This window comes from Pristiophorus japonicus, chromosome 13 (genome assembly GCF_044704955.1).
Source record: "Pristiophorus japonicus isolate sPriJap1 chromosome 13, sPriJap1.hap1, whole genome shotgun sequence".
Classification (NCBI taxonomy): domain Eukaryota; kingdom Metazoa; phylum Chordata; class Chondrichthyes; family Pristiophoridae; genus Pristiophorus; species Pristiophorus japonicus.
Window position 1 is genome coordinate 20,491,095 of NC_091989.1, and position 22,640 is coordinate 20,513,734.

A 22,640-nucleotide genomic window follows, 5' to 3' on the forward strand; every position below is an offset into this window, starting at 1 on the left:
CTCCCTGCACCACAATCCTCGTGATTTCACCCGTGAAAAATTAAGGGCTGTGGTGTTAAAAGGTTAAGGTTTTAATTTCAACCAAATCCAGCTTTATGGCAGCCCACAAGAACATACTCGATTACCTCTCTTTAGCAGAATGCTTACTTTCATTAACAAATATTCTTTCATGTGCACTATTTTCTCCACTCCCCAACCCCCCCTCCACCTTTCAAAGCTGCTGTCATTATTCCCCTTTTTTTAAAAAGCTCACTTTCAACCCCTTTTATTCTTACCAACTGTCACTCCATCTCTAACCATCCCTTCCAATTGAAGATTCTTGAATGTGCCATCGCCACCAAGATGGTGCCGGCTTGTCTCAAGATTCCCTGTTAGGATTACACAGAATATACGGCACAGAAAAAGGCCATTTGGCCCAACCAGTCCGTGCCGGCGTTTATGCTCCACTCGAGCCTCTTCCCGTCTTTCCTCATCTAAATCTATCAGCATAACCCTCTATTCCCTTCTCCCTCACATGCTTGTCTAGCCTCCCCTTAAATGCATCTATACTATTCGCTTCAACCACTCCCTGTGGTAGTGAGTTCCACATTCTCACCACTCTTTGGGTAAAGAAGTTTCTTTTGAATTCCCTACTGGATTTCTTTGTGACTATCTTATATTGATGGTCTCTAGTTATGCTCTTCCCCACAAGTGGAAATATTCTCTCTGTATCCACTCTATTATAACCTTTCATAATTTAAAAGACCTCTTTTAGGGATTTGTGTATTTGTACTCCACGATCCCTTTGTTCCTCTACTCCACCTAGACTTGCACCCTCCAAGTAATAAGTGACCTCCCTATTCTTCCTACCATAATAAAATAGCTCACATTTATCTGTGTTGAACTTAATTTGCCAATTATTTGCCCATTCTGCAAGTTTATTAATGTATTCCTATAATTTATTGTAGTCCTCCTCAGTATTGACCATCTTTCCCCACTCGATTTGATGTCATCTGCAAATTTAGAAATTGTGTTTTTGATTTCAAGGTCTAAATCGTGAATATAAATTGTGAACAACAGTGGTCCCAGCACTAATCCTTGTGGACCACCACTGCCTACCTTCTGCCACTGTGAATTTTTACCCCATCTCTCTGCTTTCTGTCTTGAAGCAGCTAGCATTCTCTGACCTTGTTCATCAGTCTATTATGGGGTACCTTATCGAAGGCCTTTTTATTAAAAAAATCTAGATAAATTACATCTACTGCATTACCATTGTCTACTCTCTCTCTTCCCTCTTCAAAAAATTCAATGAGGTTGGTCAAACAAGACTTTCCCTTTTGAAATCCATGCTGACTATTGGTTTCTAGATGTTCTTCTATTTTCTCCCTTAGTAGGGATTCCGTTATTTTTCCTCCCACCGATGTTAAGCTGACTGGTCTATAATTCCCTGGACATGTTCTATCCCCCTTCTTAAAAATAGATATTATGTTAGCTATCCGCCAGTCCTCTGGCACTACACCTTTTTCCTAATGAATTATTAAATATGTGTAGTATTGCCTCTATCTCTTTCCTAGATTCTTTTTAAATGTGTGGATGCAATCCATCCGGACCAGGGGTTTTATCCTTTTTGAGTTTGATTAGTTTATTTAATATATCTCCCCTCTTTATTTTAAAAGTATATACCTCATGTCTATCTTCCTCGTAAATACTGAAAAAAAAATTATTTAATATTTCTGCCATCTCTCTATCGTTACCTGTGATATTATCGTGTCTATCCCTTAATGGCCCTATTCCCATTCCAGCCTTTCTTTTTTTATTGATGTACCTGTAAAATATTTTACTATTTTGTTTTATGTTCCTTGATAATTTAGTTTCATAGTTCCCTTTTGCCTTCCTAATTGTTTTTTGACTTCTCTCCTAATCTCTTCTCTCTTAGCATGCACTCCCCTGCTATCTAGGTACTTAGATATGTATGCCTCTTTCCTTGCCCTCAATTGTTTTATTCATCCATGGAGTCTCATTAGTGTTTAGTTTGTTCTTTCCTTTTAGCGGAATGTATTTCTCCTGCACACTGTTGAACAGTTTTAAATGTTTCCCATTGCTATTCTACATTGTTCTTTGCCAATATTGTTGCCCATTTTATTTTCCCAAGTTCTATTCTCAGTCCCTCAAAATCAGCTTTTCTCCAATCTATTAACCTGGTTTTCGTCATACTTATGTCCTTCTCAGTAATCATCTTAAAGCCTATTATATTATGGTCACTATTGCCTAGATGGTCTCCTACTTTTACTTTTATCTGCTCTGATTCATTCCCCATTACTAGATCCAATAGTGAATCCTCACTTGTTGTGGGTTTTACATATTGGGTTAGAAAGGAGTCCTGTACACATTGTAGGAACTCCATTCCCTTATCCCCTTGACTCCTTCAAATCCGCTTTCCACTCCACCCAAGCCACTGAGATCGCTCTGGTTAAAATCAGTAACAGTATCCTACATAATAGATGCTGCTGCAAGTTATCCCTCTATATCCTCTTCACAACCTCCAACGTGTGGTCATCTATTCCATCCTCCACCACCTCTCCTCTGTAACACCATCCTCTCTCATAGTTTCATGGCTGTCTGTCCCAACATAGCCAGTCCCCAACACCTCCTATAATGGTTTAACCTCCAGCATGCCCACGGTTCCGTCCTTTGCTCCCTTTTCCATAATCTACGTGGTACCGTTCGACAATTTTAATTGAAGAATGATGTCAGCTTTTATGTTTGTATACTGATTACACCTAGCTCTACCTGTGTGCCACTATCCACAACTGTTGCTTTGTTTTTTGACATTAAATTGTGGATGAGCCAGAACTTTATCCAGCTCAACATTGGCAAGACCAAAGCCATCTTGTTTGGTTCTCACCTGATACACTCCGCACCTTAGACCACAATCCATCCCTCTTCCCATCTGCTTGCTCAAGCCGAACCTAACTTCAGTATCCTGTTTCACTAAAATCTGAGTTCAGCTACAAATCCCACACTTAATTCATTAAAACTACTCTGAATCTATGCCTGTAACATCAGTCGCCTCTATCCCTACCTCACCTTTACAATTGAAACCCTCATTCACTTCATCCTTTCCAGACTCATCTACTCCAATGTCTTTCTCACAGGTCTCCCCAACTGCACTCAGTCAGAACTCCAGACTTTACCACATCTGTGTCCTAACTTTTCTTCCTCTAACCCAGCTCATACCAATTGCTTCACTGCCACCCCCCCCACCCCCATGATGTGCATTGGGACCAGTTGAGATGTTATATAAAAGCAAGTTGTTACGCACTGAGTTGTGAAGTGAATCATGGGTTTAATAGTCCTAGTGAATTCAAAATAAAAGCTATAATTGAGATCCGTTTAGCAGCCAGAAAAGCTGCTGTAGACTAGTACGAGACCAACTTATTCCATTTCCTTCTCTGTCCTACAGTTAGAAGACCTGGAGGTGACTGTTTCTGATCATATACAGAAGGTTCTGAAGCCTAACTTCACGGCTGCTTGGGATGAAGTAGGAGATGAGTTTCAGAAAGAGGAAACATTTGCGCTCTCTTCTGTGAAGACGTTGGATGGTAAGTGTGTGCATTGGAAGTTGACCCTTTCCACATGGGTAATGCCTTAAACCACAGAGCCAGCCAGGTTGGGGGAGAGAGCAGCGTCTATCATTACATCTAATGGTGATGAACTTAACTCTACATCTGTGCTGCAATTAAATATCCTGTTTTTGGTCTAATTGTTAAAATATTTGAGAATTGGATAGGCTTCTGGTTTAGCTGAGTAGTTGGACACAAGTTGAAATGATTCATTGTGGCTTTGATTCCAAGAGTTGATGAATGGATTGAATAAAATTTCACATTACTAAATTTAGATGTTTTTAGATATTGACTGCTGCCATTAACATTGCTGATTGGGAAACAAAACATATGCACGCCACAGACAAAAACCCTGCACCCAGGAAACAAAACATTGCAACCCAGGGAAATCTGGCCCACTACCCTCCAAAAATATCCATGGAATGTCCGATCAGTTGGCTTAATATGGTCCATTTCTAGCACAGCATCTTCAGTGGTCAGGTGAAAATAGGAACTTACTGTTGTACATGGAATCCTGTGAGAGAAACAGTTAAAATGGGTGTTGTGATTAAGCAATCATAGTACATGAATAATCCTGGTGTTGGTCAAAATGCAATACAACAGACGCCAGGAATTTCCACGGGAGTTTAGCGGGAGATCAGCAGCATCCTGGAGAAATGTCAATCTTCCACCAAAGTTACAGCAGGAGTTTGGGAGCATCCCATGGAAATTCTTCCCCAAAGGAAGAAGGGCCAACTCATTACCTGAATAGTCACAAGGAAGTGGCATTAGTGTGTTCCGTTCATGTGTAAAAGTGTAAATTTAAATCTACCTTGTATAACTTTTTAAATCCTAGCACAACACTGATAAAGTTCAAATGGCACCCAGTCGTTTTAACATTTAAGGATAGAAAGGGGAAAAAAAATGCGATTTAAGTACTTTTGAAATGTCATGTCCACCTGAGAGGGAAGACGGGCCTCAGTTTAACATTTAGTCCAACAAGTCCCAGTTTAACGCCTCATCTAATGAGTGGGGAGCCATTCCTATAGCTGTTGGGTTGATTTATTTCCCAGTGCCTCAGTTTGGAATATTTGCGAAGTAACTACGTATCCACTTATTTCCTTTTGCTGCAGAGGCTGTGAATAATATAGTTAGTTTCCTTGGCATGCAGCCATGCGAGAGATCGGACAAGGTACCGGAGAATAAAAACGCCCACACGCTCTACCTGGCAGGTAAGTTCCTTCAATACCTGTAGGTGAGCCATTGTTGCACAGTAACTGCTGTTGTAAACAGATAGTCTGAGAGCCTGTGTTATGAAACAATGTGTTGACTTGCATTTTGTTAGTGTCCTTGGCAATGTAGCCTTTCCTTCAACGACTGTCTGTCCCACTTGCGACAGGGACTGTGGTTCTCGTATTGAACTGTTCAGTTACCTAAGAACTCATTTTTAGAGTGGAAGCAAGTCTTCCTCGATTCCGAGGGACTGCCTATGATGATGGTAGCCAGAATAAAACTGCATTCCACCTGCAAACTGTCTTTCTATTTTTAGCTGAGTAACCACATTTAAACAATATTTTGCATTCATATAGTGCCTGTAACATAGAAATCATCCCAAGGCACCTCACAAAGGCGTAATCAGTCAAAAATGGATACCGATCCAAAGAAAATATTAGGAGAGTTAACTAAAAGCTTCTCTCAAGCTATGAGTTTTAAGGAGGTCCTTAAAGGAAGAGAGGGAGGTGGAGAGATTTGAGGAGGAAATTGCAAAGCTTGGGACCTAGACAGCTGAAGATATAGCGTCCAGTGTGGGGTGAAAGGAGAGGCCGGAGTTGGAGGAATGCGGAGTTCTCGGAGGTTTGTCGTGCTGGAGGAACTTGGAGATAGGATGGGGTGAGGGCATGAAAGGGTTTAAATAAAAATAGAGAATTTTAAATTTAAGGCGTTGGACCAGAAGCCAAGTTAAGTCAGCAAGAACAGGGGTGATGGGACTTAGTACGGGACAGGATACCAGCAGCTGAATTTTAGATGAGGTGCAGGTTATGCATGTGGAGGATGGTAGCCTGACAGGAGAGTATTGGAATAATCGAATGGATGAGGGTTTTACTAGCGAATGGGGTGAGGCAGGAAGTGGAACAACTAAAATTTAAAACACAAACTAGGATTTCTTGTCCCTCTCAATCTTTCCTTTCTCCTACAATAATTGAAAAACTCAAGCTCGACGTCCCCTAACTACTACTAGATTTATCTCATCTTCTGCCTCACTCTTCCCAGCTTGGTGGTGTGCTGTCCAAGGTTTCTCAATTTGCAAGTTCACAATGGTATTCTAATGATTGGATACATTGCTAAAGCTGCATTTATTTCATGAGTCACAGACTGCACATGGCAAAGAGCTATTTTCCTAAAACCATGGAACATCCATTATCCACATTCCAATTATCTACCTTGGTGATTGTTAGTGAGACATCATTTTATCACATAATTTAACACCAATCTCCACCTCTTTGACGCAATCAACCTTGAAGCTTAGGAAAGATTCCATTTATTTGTGTTGAATCTATCCTTGTTCCCACGCATTGATTTTTGTTGTGCTATACACCCCAAGATTTGAGAACTGTTGATTATCCATGGAGGCTGAGGCCCTTCCATCATGGCCGATGAAGGAGATCCCATTGCTCCATAGAATTTGTGAAAAATGAATTTGCAACTTCTTCCTGCTTTTTGTTCATGTATCCCCCAAAGGAAGCCACAGAAATGTTGTCTACCTTAGTCGATTGCCGCTTATTTAACCTGCAATTATAATGATCCTGCAATGGGAAATGGAAATATAGATCAGCTGGTACTTAAAATGGCATGGCCCCTAGCATCTGCAGGAGGAGGGCTCTGTCTGGCCTACCTCATTGATGTCTGTGCTTATTTGCAGGCTAATTATGCATAAAATAGTCAGTTGAAGCAGGGAACTGAGTCTTTCACAGGTGTGGGAAGGGATTGATTTTTCTGTTTGCAGCATTGGTGTTTTCTGTGCATCTTATTCCCAGAATGCAGCCAGATCTTTCTCATTTTTTGGAGTGTTATTTTGTTCTACTTTCTCTCTTTACTGATGCTGCAATAGGTCACTCACAGACTTTAGCAGGTCTTGATCACTTTACCTTTGCATTCTCTCATTTGATAGGTTTCCACATGTTTATTTTTTTTTTAAAACCATCTTTGTGTCTATCTTATTGCAGGTGTCTTCAGAGGCGGTTATGACGTCCTTGTACGTGCCAGACTAGCTATGGCAGACGGAGTGACAATGCAGGTGACTGTTCGAAGTGAGGCAGAGATGGCCGTGGATGTCATCCTGGTTTCCGTTGGTTAAACTCACTTCGGTTTCCCTCTATCAAGAGGTTACATACATTTTAAATTACCTGACTCTAATAGGGACCAATTTAGGTAAGAAATTTAAGACCCCCCCCATTTATTTGTAAAATGTTAAACTGGTATCCAACTTTAGGATTCCTCTTTCTGTATGCCATTGTACAAGAGAGAATGGCGAGATTGCGCTTCACAGCAACAATCGAGGGCTGTCGTGCTGACAATGCCCCTGGTAGCAGAACAATACTTAAATAGCTGAACCAGCTCTGAAGACTTTTTTTGGGGCCCTTTCAATTTTTGAAGGTGTTTTCCCTGAACTGTACATTAACAATGTTGACCTTTCTTTTCCAAGTCATCGGTTCCATTAATTGCATATTTTTACTTGTTGCAATAAGGGGTGAGATGCGAGTAACATGAAATGTACATTGTCTGGATTACCACCAGTGTGATGCCGGTTCATTGAAAGTTGATGCTCAGATTAATGGCTAAACATTCCTTCATTTTGTGAGACTAACAAATGTTTACACTTTGTCGTGTTAAGCCATGAAACACAAGATTAAAAACTGTCCATGTAATTTTAAAAAAAACACGCTTTTTTTGTGAAACTACCTTTATTTACATAAAATAAAGATGAACTATGATCTTTGCATTTGCATGAAGTGTACAAAATTTCTGCAAAACCAATTTAATTATGGTTTAGATTAAATACTGGTTGGAAACTCTTGTTCGTCTTGAATATTCTTACAATGGAGCTCCATCCTGGTAGCACAAGAAACACATCATCTTTGGTTTTTGCAATGTTCAATAACCATCTACACAACATCCCTTTAACAGAATGGAAAGTGAAGTGCTGCTGCTGTACAGCATCCTGTTCAACTAGTAATGAGCAGAACTGCACAATGGGAACTGAATTGTTCTAATTCTTATACAAATTAGCAAGACTTAATAGATCTTTGCATACCAGAATTTTCTGATCAAATGGATACTTTATTTCCCCTCCTTTAACCTCAAGATCCATGGTGCAGAACACACCACCAAAGGCTGAAAATGGTAGAGAAGAGGTAATTTAGTTTAGGTGACAGAAAGCTTATGTTATAATTTCTTAAGAGGGAGTTGAGGGAGGTATAGAATTTGAGTAAGAGACTGTCAATATTAGTAGGGAAGATTGTGTAGATGGTATATTTTGAGCTAGAGGCTCAATTACCCTGGTGATTTGATAAGAACTTAAAGGCTAAAGAGAAGAGAGATTACATTCATTAGATGAGCTTTTTTGAAGAATGTGACATACTAAGTATGTACCAGATATGGGAGCAGCATTGCAAGTCTTGGACTTTGGTATTAGAGATTCTACAGGTTTAGCTAACCATATGCAGCAGGTCTCAGTGAAATGGTACTGTCACTCAAAATATTTCTGCAGCAATCATTTAAGAGACTCTTGCATCTAATAAGAGCTGGTGCCATTAACTGTTGCTGATTCATCCTACAGCATATTTTCTAAATGTGCAACTATCTCAAATCTGATCAGTTTGAATTGGACACTCAAGCAGCTTGGTTGACATTTGAGAGATAGGGTAACATTTTATTTTATCATGCTGAAACATAAACCTACCTTTCTAGTTCACAAGCTGACTAACCAGCTCTGCATTTTGAGAATTCACAGGGCTAGAAATTGGTCTTTTGGTGATGGCGAATTTTTTCCGGCATTTTTCGCAAAAAATACCGCTATTTTTTTTAAAAAGGGATAAAATTGGCAACAAAATGCGCCAGACGGTAAAAATCGGCATTGCTCAAGGATTCGTGGTGGAAACTGCGGTCATCGCCAACTTTAGCCCGAGACCGATTACTGTTAAAAAGACAGGCCTTGGGAGGAGGGAAAACACACACAAAATTGCAAAAATCCACAACATTCACAAGACACTTATCTAGCGAATCGCTGGAAAAGAATTTAAAAAAATAAAAAATAAATTTTTTTTTTTTTTTGCAGGTCTTCATACTTCTGCTGTTTCTGGGGCTGCAACGCAGGGTTTTCTCGGGTGTTTTTTTTCTCCCTAACTACGGCCAATTTTAAGCGGTCGCATTTTTTTGATGTTGCACGACGGTGGTCCGCTTTTCAGCAGTATTTCAAAACTGCCGGCATGCAATTTTGTCCAATTTAGGCGAGTACTTTTTACTGTCAAAAAAGGCAAAATATCGCGAAAAAACTGGTGTAAGGCTGGTCAATTTCTAGCCCACAATCTCTTATCCCAATTATTGTTACTTGATTTGCAATTATGAAGGCAATAAGCATTAAGCCAATGTGTACAAACTATAATGTACAAGTAAGAGTTTGGCCTTACTTACAATTAGTGAATAGGATTTATTTTTTTTGTACATGGACCCAGGACTGCTGTAGATATTTGTAACTCAGTAACAAGATTGCACAAACTGTTATTTTCTCTGCCCAGCAAAGTGTTAATTCAAATCAGATTTTACTGCTGAACAAGCAGGAGTCTAAATTATGGTGGATTACATATAGGAACAGGAGCCTGTTCAATTAGATCATGATTTGTTTAACTCCATTTACACACCTTGGTTCTGTAACCCTTACCCAACTGTTACCTATCTGTTCTTAAATTTTCAATTGACTGGGCCTCAACAGCTTTTTGGGGGTGAGATTTCCACTACGTCTGTGTGAAGAAGTGCTTCCTGACATCACCCATGAACTGCCTAGCTCTAATTTTAAGGTTATGTCCTTGTTCGCCAGAGGAAATAGGGTAGATAGAAACTATCAACTCTTAATCATCTTAAACACCTCAATTAGATCACCCTTTAATCTTCTATTCAAAAGAAATGCAAGCCAAGTCTCTACAACCAGCCCCCAGAATTTAAACCTTTTAGCCCCATCTAGAATACAAGATTCAATGACTCACCGATCAAATTGGGCAACCATGAACTAAAAGAATAAATTGTAACATACTGGAAAATGTGTGAAACTTGAGGGAAGATTATAAATTAGTTCTCCTGGCACACAGCTTCATGCAACAAAAGTGCGTGAAATGAATGACTGCACTGACCTCTACACCCAAATTCGTAGTCTGCATTATTGTTCCACAAAGCAGCACTATTTCATCAAATTTGACCTCACCAGGCCTGCAGGTGTAGGTGTTACTTGGTGACCAGCCTGATTGTGCTAAACATTGGTATAGTTTAGTATTGCACAAAGGACAATATTACTTGTTCAAAATATCAAAGTGACATTACATAGATTTAACAGCACAGAAACAGGCTATTTGGCCCAACGGGTCTTTGCGATGTTTATGCTCCACATGTCTCTTCCCACCCTCCTTCATCCAACCCAATCTGCACATCCTTCTATTCCTTTCTTTTTCATGTACTTGCCTAGCTTCCCCTTAAAGGCATCTATGCTATTTGCCTCAACCACTCTCTAGGTAAAGAGGTTTCTCCTGAATTCCTTATTGGATTTATTAAGTGATCATCTTATAGTTTTGGATCCCCCCCACAAATGGAAACATCTTCTCTCTGTCTAAACTTTCTTTATTTTAAAAGACCTATTGGGTCACCCCTCATTTTATTACAGAATGCAGAAGATTGCTGAGAGGTAGTTAACTTTAAAAAAAAAACTGACTGAGTCACTAAATGTATGGGGTTTTATTGTGTGCCTCCCCCAAACATACAGCTAACAAAAATATATAATAATCCTGACATTGGAAGTATTATTTCCCAGTCCTGACAAGGTTTTCCCCATGAATTATTTGTAAAGGGAACTATTTACAATTGGTCAGATGTGCACAACTGATGGATGTTGTCGCAGTAATCCCCACACTGAATTATCTCGCAATAAGGCAGTGAAACAGTCACACACGTACAACAGAAACACTAAACGGAAACACTAAACATCACAACGGAAACACTAAACGTCAAAACAGAAAATGCACAGCAGATCGACCAACATCTGAAAGAGAAAGGTTAACACCTTGGATGTTGTGATCCTTGAACTCTTGACGGTGCCACCTAAAGCATTGTGATTCATCTGCTGTGTATTTCCAAGGTTTCTGGATTTTATTTTAGATTTCCAGCACGAGTTTTTTTTCCCCTTTTGGCCTATATCATTTGATACTACAATTACCATAATGCAGAAGTAGCTGATGAACGTTTACTGGTCCAGAGTGGTCAAGGTCCAGTGCTGTAACACAGTTCAGAAGGAGTTGATGAAGTTAGTGTAGGCTTGTTCAAAGCCCAAAGGGTCCTCAAGCTGAGGGTAATGACTGATGTGGTCATCAAGAACTGACACTGTTGACTTCGGTACCAACTTCCTGAAAAGAAAACAATCATCTAGAGTGGAGTTTTTCTACTTCGACCTACCCAACAGAATCCCCATTTGCTCTTTCAACCAACAACTGTAAAATAACCTTGTACCTTTTGCCAAGCAGAATGTAATATTAACATAGTAACTGAGGTTTGTTGTTTTAAAATGTCTATAACCATATCATTTTCAGTAGACTTCTTGAACCAAACCAGCAGATTGGTCTTGCTCACAAGTCTCAGCTGAGGCTTTCACCATGTGAGGGGACATAAAAACATAAGAGTTAGGAACAGGAGTAGGCCATCTAGCCCCTCGAGCCTGCTCCGCCATTCAGCAAGATCATGGCTGATCTGGCCGTGGAATCAGCTCCACTTACCTGCCCGCTCCCCGCCGCCCGGGCGCTTTCGACCAGAAGCGAGAGCCCCTCACGGCCTGCCTCACCGGGTAAGTGAAAAATCGATAAGTGCTCCATACTCCTTAAAGGAGGACGATAATCTCAGAGGAAGTACTTTCAATGCAACATGCTTAATGTTGAGAAACACAACGTATTAGGGACTGTGCTGTCACAGGAACGCAACATTTCAAGTCGGGTTACTGCCTGTGCACAACCTTAATTGGCATCAGTGACAGACTTAATCAACAATCCTCAATTAATCCATTCCTGGCCCTTGATTCTGAATCCAAGGTACCTGGCAAACAAAGAAAGAACTTGAATTTATATAGCGGCTTTCATGATATCCCAAAGTGCTTTATAGCCAATTAAATACTGTAATGTAGGGAATAGCAGCAGCAAGGTTCCACTGGCAGCTATGAGTTATCGACCAGTTTATCTGCTTTAGTGATGTCAGTTCAGGGATAAATGAACACTGAGAACTCCCCTGCTCCTGTTCGAAATAGAGGCATAGGATCTTTTATGTCCACCCGAGACAGCAGACAGAGTCTCGGTTTATCGTCCCGTACAATGACACTGTAGCACTCCCTCAGCACAGCACTGAAGTGATAACCTAGATGATGTGCTCAAGTTTATGGAGTTGAACTTGAACTTAAACCTACAACCTTCTGACTCAGGCGAGAATGCCACCACTGAGCCGATACCATTGAATAACTCCACCAGCTCAGTACACGGAGAGTAGGACATTCCACTGGCTTGGTCCTCTTACATAGATATTTAAACTATAACATTTACAATGGTGAGAAGAGGGGAATGGAAAGAAGTTATACACCGAGTGGGAAAAAAACATTCTTATTGCAATAAAGAACAAAACTGCAGGCGTCAATGTAATTAATTTGGTTTCTGCTTCATTCAAGTCTCAAACGGATGACTAGAAAAGGTGCTTTAACTCACTGCCTTTGACCATCACCCAATTCAGGACCTGGGAGCAACTGGCACCACATTCAAATGAAACCAAATGTCAACGTTATCTATTGGAAATTAACCTCTCATCACACAGCCCTCCACCCAAGTTATTTTCTTGGTAGACCATTCAAAACATTGAGTTTTTAAAAATAGTTTTTTTTTTTAAAACCTGGTATCCATTCTAAATTTTCTTTTCACTAAATTCCATTTATGAGCTCTCCCAACATTTTCACAGCTACTTTTAAAAAGGGAATTAGATAGTTGTCAGTCGAGGAGGCGGGAGCTCGGAGCAGCGCGAGTCCGGGGTCGGCGAGAGGCCTATAAAGGCCAGTGGGAGTCGAGCAGTTCGAGCAGTCAGTCGAGGAGGCGGGAGCTCGGAGCAGCGCGAGTCCGGGGTCGGCGAGAGGCCTATAAAGGCCAGTGGGAGTCGAGCAGGTCGAGGAGGCGGGAGCTCGGAGCAGCGCGAGTCCGGGGTCGGCGAGAGGCGTACCGGTGCAGCTACAGGGAGAAGGCAAAGATACAAAGGTGACGTCACAGCCTAGGGGGTAAGTGATTGGCTGGTGATTGGTGAGTAGTTTTTCTTTTTCTTCTTATATTAGTCAGTAACTTTTAACATTGTTATTACCAGTTTAAGTGTATCTAAGGGTTAAGACATGGCAGGAGAGCTCGGTCGGGTGTTATGCTCCTCCTGTACCATGTGGGAACTCAGGGACACTTCCGGTGTCCCTGACGACTACGTGTGCGGGAAGTGTGTCCACCTCCGGCTCCCGACGGTCCGCGTTACGGAATTGGAGCTGAGGGTGGATTTACTCTGGAGCATCCACGATGCTGAGAATGACGTGAGTATCACGTGTAGTGAGTTGGTCTTACCGCAGGTGAAGGGTCCACAGCCAGATAGGGAATGGAAGACCAGCAGGAAGAGTAGTGCAAGGAAGGTAGTGCAGGGGTCCCCTGTGGTCATCCCCCTGCAAAACAGATACACCGCTTTGGGTACTGTTGAGGATAATGACTCATCAGGGGAGGGCAGCAGCAGCCAAGTTCATGGCACCGTGGCTGGCTCTGCTGCACAGGAGGGCAAGAAAAAGAGTGGGAGAGCGATAGTGATAGGGGATTCAATTGTGAGGGGAATAGATAGGCGTTTCTGCGGCCGCAACCGAGACTCCAGGATGGTATGTTGCCTCCCTGGTGCAAGGGTCAAGGATGTCTCGGAGCGGGTGCAGGACATTCTGAAATGGGAGGGAGAACAGCCAGTTGTCGTGGTGCACATTGGTACCAACGACATAGGTAAAAAAAGGGATGAGGTCCTACGAAACGAATTTAAGGAGCTAGGAGCTAAATTAAAAAGTAGGACCTCAAAAGTAGTAATCTCGGGATTGCTACCAGTGCCACGTGATAGTCAGAGTAGGAATCGCAGGATAGCGCAGATGAATACGTGGCTTGAGCAGTGGTGCAGCAGGGAGGGATTCAAATTCCTGGGGCATTGGGACCGGTTCTGGGGGAGGTGGGACCAGTACAAACCGGACGGTCTGCACCTGGGCAGGACCGGAACCAATGTCCTAGGGGGAGTGTTTGCTAGTGCTGTTGGGGAGGATTTAAACTAATATGGCAGGGGGATGGGAACCAATGCAGGGAGACAGAGGGAAACAAAAAGGAGACAAAAGCAAAAGACAGAAAGTAGATGAGGAAAAGTGGAGGGCAGAGAAACCCAAGGCAAAGAACAAAAAGGGCCACTGTACAGCAAAATTCTAAAAGGACAAAGGGTGTTAATAAAACAAGCCTGAAGGCTTTGTGTCTTAATGCAAGGAGTATCCGCAATAAGGTGGATGAATTAATTGTGCAAATAGATGTTAACAAATATGATGTGATTGGGATTACGGAGACTTGGCTCCAGGATGATCAGGGCTGGGAACTCAACATTCAGGGGTATTCAACATTCAGGAAGGATAGAATAAAAGGAAAAGGAGGTGGGGTAGCATTGCTGGTTAAAGAGGAGATTAATGCAATAGTTAGGAAAGACAGTAGCTTGGATGATGTGGAATCTATATGGGTAGAGCTGCAGAACACCAAAGGGCAAAAAACGTTAGTAGGAGTTGTGTACAGACCTCCAAACAGTAATAGGGATGTTGGGGAGGGCATCAAACAGGAAATTAGGGGTGCATGCAATAAAGGTGTAGCAGTTATAATGGGTGACTTTAATATGCACATAGATTGGGCTAGCCAAACTGGAAGCAATACGGTGGAGGAGGATTTCCTGGAGTGCATAAGGGATGGTTTTCTAGACCAATATGTTGAGGAACCAACTAGGGGGGATGCCATCTTAGACTGGGTGTTGTGTAATGAGAGAGGATTAATTAGCAATCTCATTGTGCGAGGCCCCTTGGGGAAGAGTGACCATAATATGGTGGAATTCTGCATTAGGATGGAGAATGAAACAGTAATTTCAGAGACCATGGTCCAGAACTTAAAGAAGGGTAACTTTGAAGGTATGAGGCTTGAAATGGCTAAGATAGATTGGCGAATGATACTTCGGGGGTTGACTGTGGATGGGCAATGGCAGACATTTAGAGACCGCATGGATGAATTACAACAATTGTACATTCCTGTCTGGCGTAAAAATAAAAAAGGGAAGGTGGCTCAACCGTGGCTATCTAGGGAAATCAGGGATAGTATTAAAGCCAAGGAAGTGGCATACAAATTGGCCAGAAATAGCAGCGAACCTGGGGACTGGGAGAAATTTAGAACTCAGCAGAGGAGGACAAAGGGTTTGATTAGGGCAGGGAAAATGGAGTACGAGAAGAAGCTTGCAGGGAACATTAAGGCGGATTGCAAAAGTTTCTATAGGTATGTAAAGAGAAAAAGGTTGGTGAAGACAAACGTAGGTCCCCTGCAGTCAGAATCAGGGGAAGTCATAACGGGGAACAAAGAAATGGCAGACCAATTGAACAAGTACTTTGGTTCGGTATTCACTAAGGAGGATACAAACAACCTTCCGGATATAAAAGGGGTCAGAGGGTCTAGTAAGGAGGGGGAACTGAGGGAAATCTTTATTAGTCGGGAAATTGTGTTGGGGAAATTGATGGGATTGAAGGCCGATAAATTCCCAGGGCCCGATGGACTGCATCCTAGAGTACTTAAGGAGGGGGCCTTGGAAATAGCGGATGCATTGACAGTCATTTTCCAACATTCCATTGACTCTGGATCAGTTCCTATGGAGTGGAGGGTAGCCAATGTAACCCCACTTTTTAAAAAAGGAGGGAGAGAGAAAACAGGGAATTATAGACCGGTCAGCCTGACCTCAGTAGTGGGTAAAATGATGGAATCAATTATTAAGGATGTCATAGCAGTGCATCTGGAAAATGGTGACATGATAGGTCCAAGTCAGCATGGATTTGTGAAAGGGAAATCATGCTTGACAAATCTTCTGGAATTTTTTGAGGATGTTTCCAGTAAAGTGGACAAAGGAGAACCAGTTGATGTGGTATATTTGGACTTTCAGAAGGCTTTCGACAAGGTCCCACACAAGAGATTAATGTGCAAAGTTAAAGCACATGGGATTGGGGGTAGTGTGCTGACGTGGATTGAGAACTGGTTGTCAGACAGGAAGCAAAGAGTAGGAGTAAACGGGTACTTTTCAGAATGGCAGGCAGTGACTAGTGGAGTGCCGCAAGGTTCTGTGCTGGGGCCCCAGCTGTTTACATTGTACATTAATGATTTAGACGAGGGGATTAAATGCAGTATCTCCAAATTTGCGGATGATACTAAGTTGGGTGGCAGTGTGAGCTGCGAGGAGGATGCTATTAGGCTGCAGAGTGACTTGGATAGGTTAGGTGAGTGGGCAAATGCATGGCAGATGAAGTATAATGTGGATAAATGTGAGGTTATCCACTTTGGTGGTAAAAACAGAGAGACAGACTATTATCTGAATGGTGACAGATTAGGAAAAGGGAAGGTGCAACGAGACCTGGGTGTCATGGTACATCAGTCATTGAAGGTTAGCATGCAGGTACAACAGGCGGTTAAGAAAGCAAATGGCATGTTGGCCTTCATAGCGAGGGGATTTGAATACAGGGGCAGGGAGGTGTTGCTACAGTTGTACAGGGCCTTGGTGAGGCCACACCTGGAGTATTGTGTACAGTTTTGGTCTCCTAACTTGAGGAAGGACATTCTTGCTATTGAGGGAGTGCAGCGAAGGTTCACCAGACTGATTCCCGGGATGGCGGGACTGACCTATCAAGAAAGATTGGATCAACTGGGCTTGTATTCACTGGAGTTCAGAAGAATGAGAGGGGACCTCATAGAAACGTTTAAAATTCTGACGGGTTTAGACAGGTTAGATGCAGAAAGAATGTTCCCAATGTTGGGGAAGTCCAGAACCAGGGGTCACAGTCTGAGGATAAGGGGTAAGCCATTTAGGACCGAGATGAGGAGAAACTTCTTCACCCAGAGAGTGGTGAACCTGTGGAATTCTCTACCACAGAAAGTAGTTGAGGCCAATTCACTAAATATATTCAAAAGGGAGTTAGATGAAGTCCTTACTACTCGGGGGATCAAGGGTTATGGCGAGAAAGCAGGAAGGGGGTACTGAAGTTTCATGTTCAGCCATGAACTCATTGAATGGCGGTGCAGGCTAGAAGGGCTGAATGGCCTGCTCCTGCACCTATTTTCTATGTTTCTATGTTTCTATGTTGCTTGAAAAATAAGGTAGGGAAGGGAGCAGCAGAGCGGGATCTGACCCGGCGACTTGGAGAAAAACACTGGCACAGATTTCTTAAAGAATGCGCTTCCAACATCCTATGATTCTATTTCCTTGGCTCCTAATTTCTTGCTATTCTTTAAGGTAATAATCAGACTTCACCTTATCTATACAATGTTTTATCTACTTCAGTGAAGCCTCCTTAGCCACCTCTTCCATACTGTAAAGTCTTTCCTCATAGTTTATCTCCTTTATACACGAGATGAGGTTCATTGCTCTTTTCTGCACTCAACATAATGCAAGTTTATTTTTTGTCACATGCTAACCAAAAATGAACACTATTCAAAGTGTGATCAGACCAGTACACAGCTTTAGTGAAACTTGTATAAACGTATTATTCTACTCTTCCGGTTATATATCTTAGCATTCTATTAGGTTCTCTAAAGGCTTGTTTGGACATTGAAAGTAACGTGTCTACTATAACTAACAAAGTTAAGTACAAATGGGAGACCATTTGGCCCATCTTTCCATGATATCCCCAATATTGAGTTCTCCCAGATCTTTTTCCAAGTCCCCTGGGTTGATCCAATCTCATTGACACTATATATAAATGTTCCACATTTCTTCAACATTCCTGCAACAGTTTACATATCAGTGTTAAATTTAATTTGCTATATGCCTGCCCAATTTCATAACTGATCTAAATCCACAATACATAGCAAAGATCCTAAACCAGATGGTGAAGACAATTCCTGTGTGTTCCAATTATTTAAGTAACAGTTATAGAAGATAAAACCATCGCCACTTACTGATAAAGATTCAGAAACTCAGGGTCAGGGTTCACAGGATCCAGTGGTCCATAAATTAAATGCACTGCAACAAAAGTCTGATGTTAGTCATATTTTCATTCAGTCAGTCACTGCAGTTGTGTCGAACAGTATTTATTAATAACACTCAGTTTTTACATGTAGCCAGTGTGTTCATATTACACTGGGACAAGAGTGGAAGCCTCTGGTTATATGCAGGCAAGGCTCCAGCATTTGTGTGGCTTAAGTTCCAATTAATTGAAGCCAACAAACTGCTGCAATTTTTTGGGAATAAAAGTAACTCAACAATATGCATTAATACGCCCGAGCTCTGATCCACAATAAACAATTTCCATAGTTGCACAAAGAGGCAGTCTTTAAACACCCAGAAACTAGAACTCCAGCCAACAGGGGTCACTGAAGAGCAGTCTGGAGCAGGAACTCGATGACTTGCTCATCACTCCTTAACCCAGGGCGCTGAGGCCAATAGTATCGTTACCACTGCTGAAACTGAGATTAGCTAAATCGGCACAGCCTGGGATATCCCTGGTCTGTGCTTCAGCACCACATCATGCATTAACTCCACAAGTTTATAATCTTATGACACAAGGCATATACTGCTAACAGGAAGAGATGGTATTACAGATCAATAGCACACGATTATTTGTAAACAACTCTCGTGTGTATTAGAATAGTTTCTTGCTTTCTGTTAATATAAAAGCACACTTTGTTCAACATACTCACATGGAACAGAGGTAGAACTCAGGGCTCCCACCCATCGACCTCTGAACTTCCATCTTTGATTGATGAACTGCAGGATACTGGAATAGAATTAAATTATAGAATGTTATACTGGCAGTTTTAAGAGCTGGGGCAATGTGACAATGAAATATATTTTTATTAAATGACCTGACGGTCTAAAACAGGCACAACATGAACGTGCACACCACCTTGATCAGGAACAATCAGCATTAAGTAACTGACCTAAGATGTCATTTATTTTCCCCTCTTGTCCAAACAGAATATTTTTTTGGCAATATCCACACTTCAATGACATGTTTCCATTTTCCAGGATTGGATGCAGTAGTGCAGAGGATTCTTTGATGGTGTGCCCAATGTTAACAGTCAGTAGCAGTGGGGATACTTTATTTTCCCCATTTTTATTCCTCAGCCCCCACTATGTGTGGAAGTTTGGGGTGAGAAAAGGCCATTTGGCCCATCAGGCCTGCTCCATCCAAAGTCCATAATTATTCCATCAGATTCTTGCCTGAACTACTTATTTATCACATACTTTAAGAAACACCATCGCTCTTATCCTACCTTCCTGAGGGGGGGGGAAAGATTAAACAGTCCCATTAACATCTCGAGGTCTCAATCACCATTCTCAGCAGGTATCAATCCAGTTCCCTTTTAAAAGGTGACAATTCACCCTGAAATCTAAGACTTCAGTCAGATATATTTAGTGAGCCTATCACATCTACGGTCTACTGGTCATTTCTTGTGCTTAAAAACAAATTGAATTTTGCATTAATTTGAACTAAGCAATGTAAATAATACAAAGTGGGAACTTAGTGATCAAATATGAATGATCAGATTATTTGAATTAAGAGTAGACTGTACTATAAAAATGTTAAAGCACAGAAAAAGGCCTCTCGGACCAGACTTCCACAGGCAGCATATAATCTGCTCTATCAATGGGCCCAAGTTTCCACAAGAAAAAAAACGGGCGCCCCTCCGAGTTGGGCGCCCGTTTTTCACGCCTAAAACGGCGCCTAAAAAAATCCTCGGTATTCTCCACCGACTTACAGGTCCTGTGGCACTCGGCACGAGCTGTGGGGGGGGCGGAGCCAGGTCCCTGCGCTGAAAACAGTGCCGGGACCTCTGCACATGCGCGCTACAGTCGGCACGCAAGTGCAGTAGCTCCAGGCGCGGAACTGTGTGGGAGGGGCCCGAAGCACGCAGCCCCTAGCCCTGGCCCAATGGCCTCACTGGGGCTGCGTGAATGAGGCTCCTCCCACGGCCAGCTCCTGCTCCCCCCGCGACCAGACCCGACACTCGCTCCCCCCCCCCCCGCCGACCAGACCCGACCAGACACCCGCTCCCCCCCCTCCACCGACACCCGAGACCCGCTCCCCCCCCGCCCCCCCGCCCCGACCCGAGGCCCGCTCCCCCCCCGACCCGATACCCGCTCCGCCCCGCCCCGACACCCGCTCCCCCCCCCGCTCCTGTTCCACGACCCCCCCCCCCCCTCTCCCTCCCTCCCCTCTCTCTCTCCCTCCCTCTCCCGCTCAGCGGCACGAATAGCTGCAGAATTCTCCCTGGCTGAAGCACTTTCACACAGGTAGGAAGATGGTTTATTTGATCTTTTCTTGACTTATAAATGTTTATTCAGGTTGGATTTATTTGTATAATATTTGTAGAAGTATAAATAAGGATTTATTGGCGAATTTAATGACTTCCCTCCCCCCCCACCTCGTTCTGGACGCCTAATTTGTAACCTGCGCCTGATTTTTTAATGTGTAGAACAGGTTTTTTCAGTTCTACAAAAATCTTCACTGGCGCCATTCTACTTTAGTTTGGAGTACATTTTCACTGTGGAAACTTTCAAATCAGGCGTCAGTGGCCGGACACGCCCCCTTTTGAAGAAAAAATTCTGTTCTAAACTAGAACTGTTCTACCTAACTAGAACTGCAGAAAAAAAAATGTGGAGAATTGCGATTTCTAAAATAGTCCGTTCTCCACCAGTTGCTCCTAAAAATCAGGCGCGAATCATGTGGAAACTTGGGCCCATTGATTCTACCAATCCAACTCCTCCCCTGATGAAAGGTTTTGCAATAACCAGCATCTCTCTCCCTCACTTAGAGTTAAGTCAATACTGTACAGATTTGACCGGAAGTCTTCCTTGGCATATTTACAAGGTCCCAGCAGCTCAGAGACAAAGCATGCTTGCCTACAGCATTGGATTATCTGTACTTAACCCAATAAAACTCAATCCAGTTCCTAACCAGATACTTAGCCTTCTGTTTTTAGAGGTATTAATCCACACAGCATTACCCACTGTAACTGGGACTCTTATTCACACCAGCACAATTCTGCAAGGGGGGAAAAAAAAAGGACACTTCGGGCGTGGGAAGGGATAAGAAAACCTCTGTGTAAAAACATTGGAGCAACACACTTAGATTGCCAGTAAAATAAAGGCCAATTGGTAGAGTATAAACCACCACTCTCCATATTTAGTTAGAGGTTTAGTAGAGCACAGAACCTGCTGAACTGAAAGTTCTGATTCAGCCAATTATCAGGAGACGTACTGCACTAAGACTTTAATTACTGACATTTTCTGATACTTTAAACCCATCAAGCATCCAGCTCAATTGAGTGAGATTGTGTTACTTCCACTGGACCACCCTCTGTTCTCCTGAACATTTATAAGATTCCCTTCCTTGTTGTAGCAGCAGCCGATATTTTCTCTGCGAATGAGCAGGAAGGCCGAGAAATGTAAGCACGGAGAATGTGAGGCATTTAGAAAAGACAATATCCATATGAAAGGCACATGTCTAATGAGGGAGTTAAAATATACTGCACACAAATCTTGTTCCTGTATCTTGAGATCAGGTTGCAATACCTGTCGCGGACTCCTGCAGATCGCTCTCTCACTCGAAGCCTCCCGTTTGTCTCTTTCTATTATCAAAACTACTATCGATGACGCTCGTTGGAGCTTTCCCCTCTCATTCTTACTAAGGTGCAAAAACCCCAACTGATAAACTGCTTCTCATCTCCATGTTGAAATAAAAACGAAACACATTATTGCCCATTCTAACTCCTCCCCCGTAACCTCGAAACTCTGGCACTCCTTACCTCCCAAAGTCATTCATCCATTTTTGTCCACCTTCAGGCCTTTAAAGTGTAACCGCGATGTCATTTAATCATTACTTCCTCGATTTAACTCATCTCATCTCTGAGCATATGGAGAATGCTGGGGGAAGAGCCAAGGCTCACAGTCCAGGGACCCCGCACAGGTTGAAAATGTTTGGGGACAGTCAAGATGGAGAGAGGAGAAGCAGTCTATCAGATGGTGTTTTTGCAGCTTAGTAAGAATGAGTGAGGAAATAGTAGTATTGATGATAGAGACAGACAAGTGTGAAACTCCAAGTTAGAGAGGGATCATATGCGTACTGGGTCCCTTGCTTTTTGTGGTATATATCAACGATTTAGATTTGAATATAGGGAGTATGATTAAGAGGTTTGCAGATGACACTAAAATTGGCTGTGTTGATGAAGAGGAAAGTCATGGGCTGCAGGAGAATATCAATCTACCAATCAGGTGGGTAGAGCAGTGGCAAATGAAATTTAATTCGGAGAAGTGTAAGTGATGCACTTTGGGAGGGCTAATAAGGGTATACACATTAAGCGGTAGGTCACTTAACAGTAGATGAACAAAGGGACCTTGGAGTGCTTGTTCACAGATCCCTGAAAGTAGCAAGCCAGGTGGATAAAATGGTTAAGGCGGCATACGGAATGCTTGCCTTTATTGGCCGAGGCATAGAATATA

At 42.4% G+C, this 22,640-nt stretch overlaps 2 protein-coding genes across 3 annotated transcripts in view; one reads left to right on the forward strand and one right to left on the reverse strand.

Annotated features, from left to right (window-relative positions):
* The window catches only part of copg2 (COPI coat complex subunit gamma 2), a 49,749-nt gene extending 42,170 nt beyond the window's left edge, over positions 1-7,579 (forward strand). Inside the window, exons 22-24 of the mRNA XM_070897196.1 lie at positions 3,443-3,581; positions 4,715-4,813; positions 6,806-7,579. Of these exons, the coding sequence (XP_070753297.1) occupies positions 3,443-3,581; positions 4,715-4,813; positions 6,806-6,936 (369 nt within the window). The 3' untranslated portion in view covers positions 6,937-7,579. The remainder of the gene's footprint in view (positions 1-3,442; positions 3,582-4,714; positions 4,814-6,805) is intronic.
* Positions 7,525-22,640, reverse strand: part of mest (mesoderm specific transcript) — a 32,042-nt gene continuing 16,926 nt past the window's right edge. For both annotated transcript variants that reach the window (XM_070897201.1, XM_070897200.1), the window contains exons 10-12: positions 18,836-18,912; positions 18,095-18,158; positions 7,525-11,245 (exon numbers count right to left, since the gene is read on the reverse strand). In XM_070897201.1, coding sequence (XP_070753302.1) covers positions 11,128-11,245; positions 18,095-18,158; positions 18,836-18,912 — 259 coding nt within the window. In that variant the 3' untranslated portion in view covers positions 7,525-11,127. The remainder of the gene's footprint in view (positions 11,246-18,094; positions 18,159-18,835; positions 18,913-22,640) is intronic.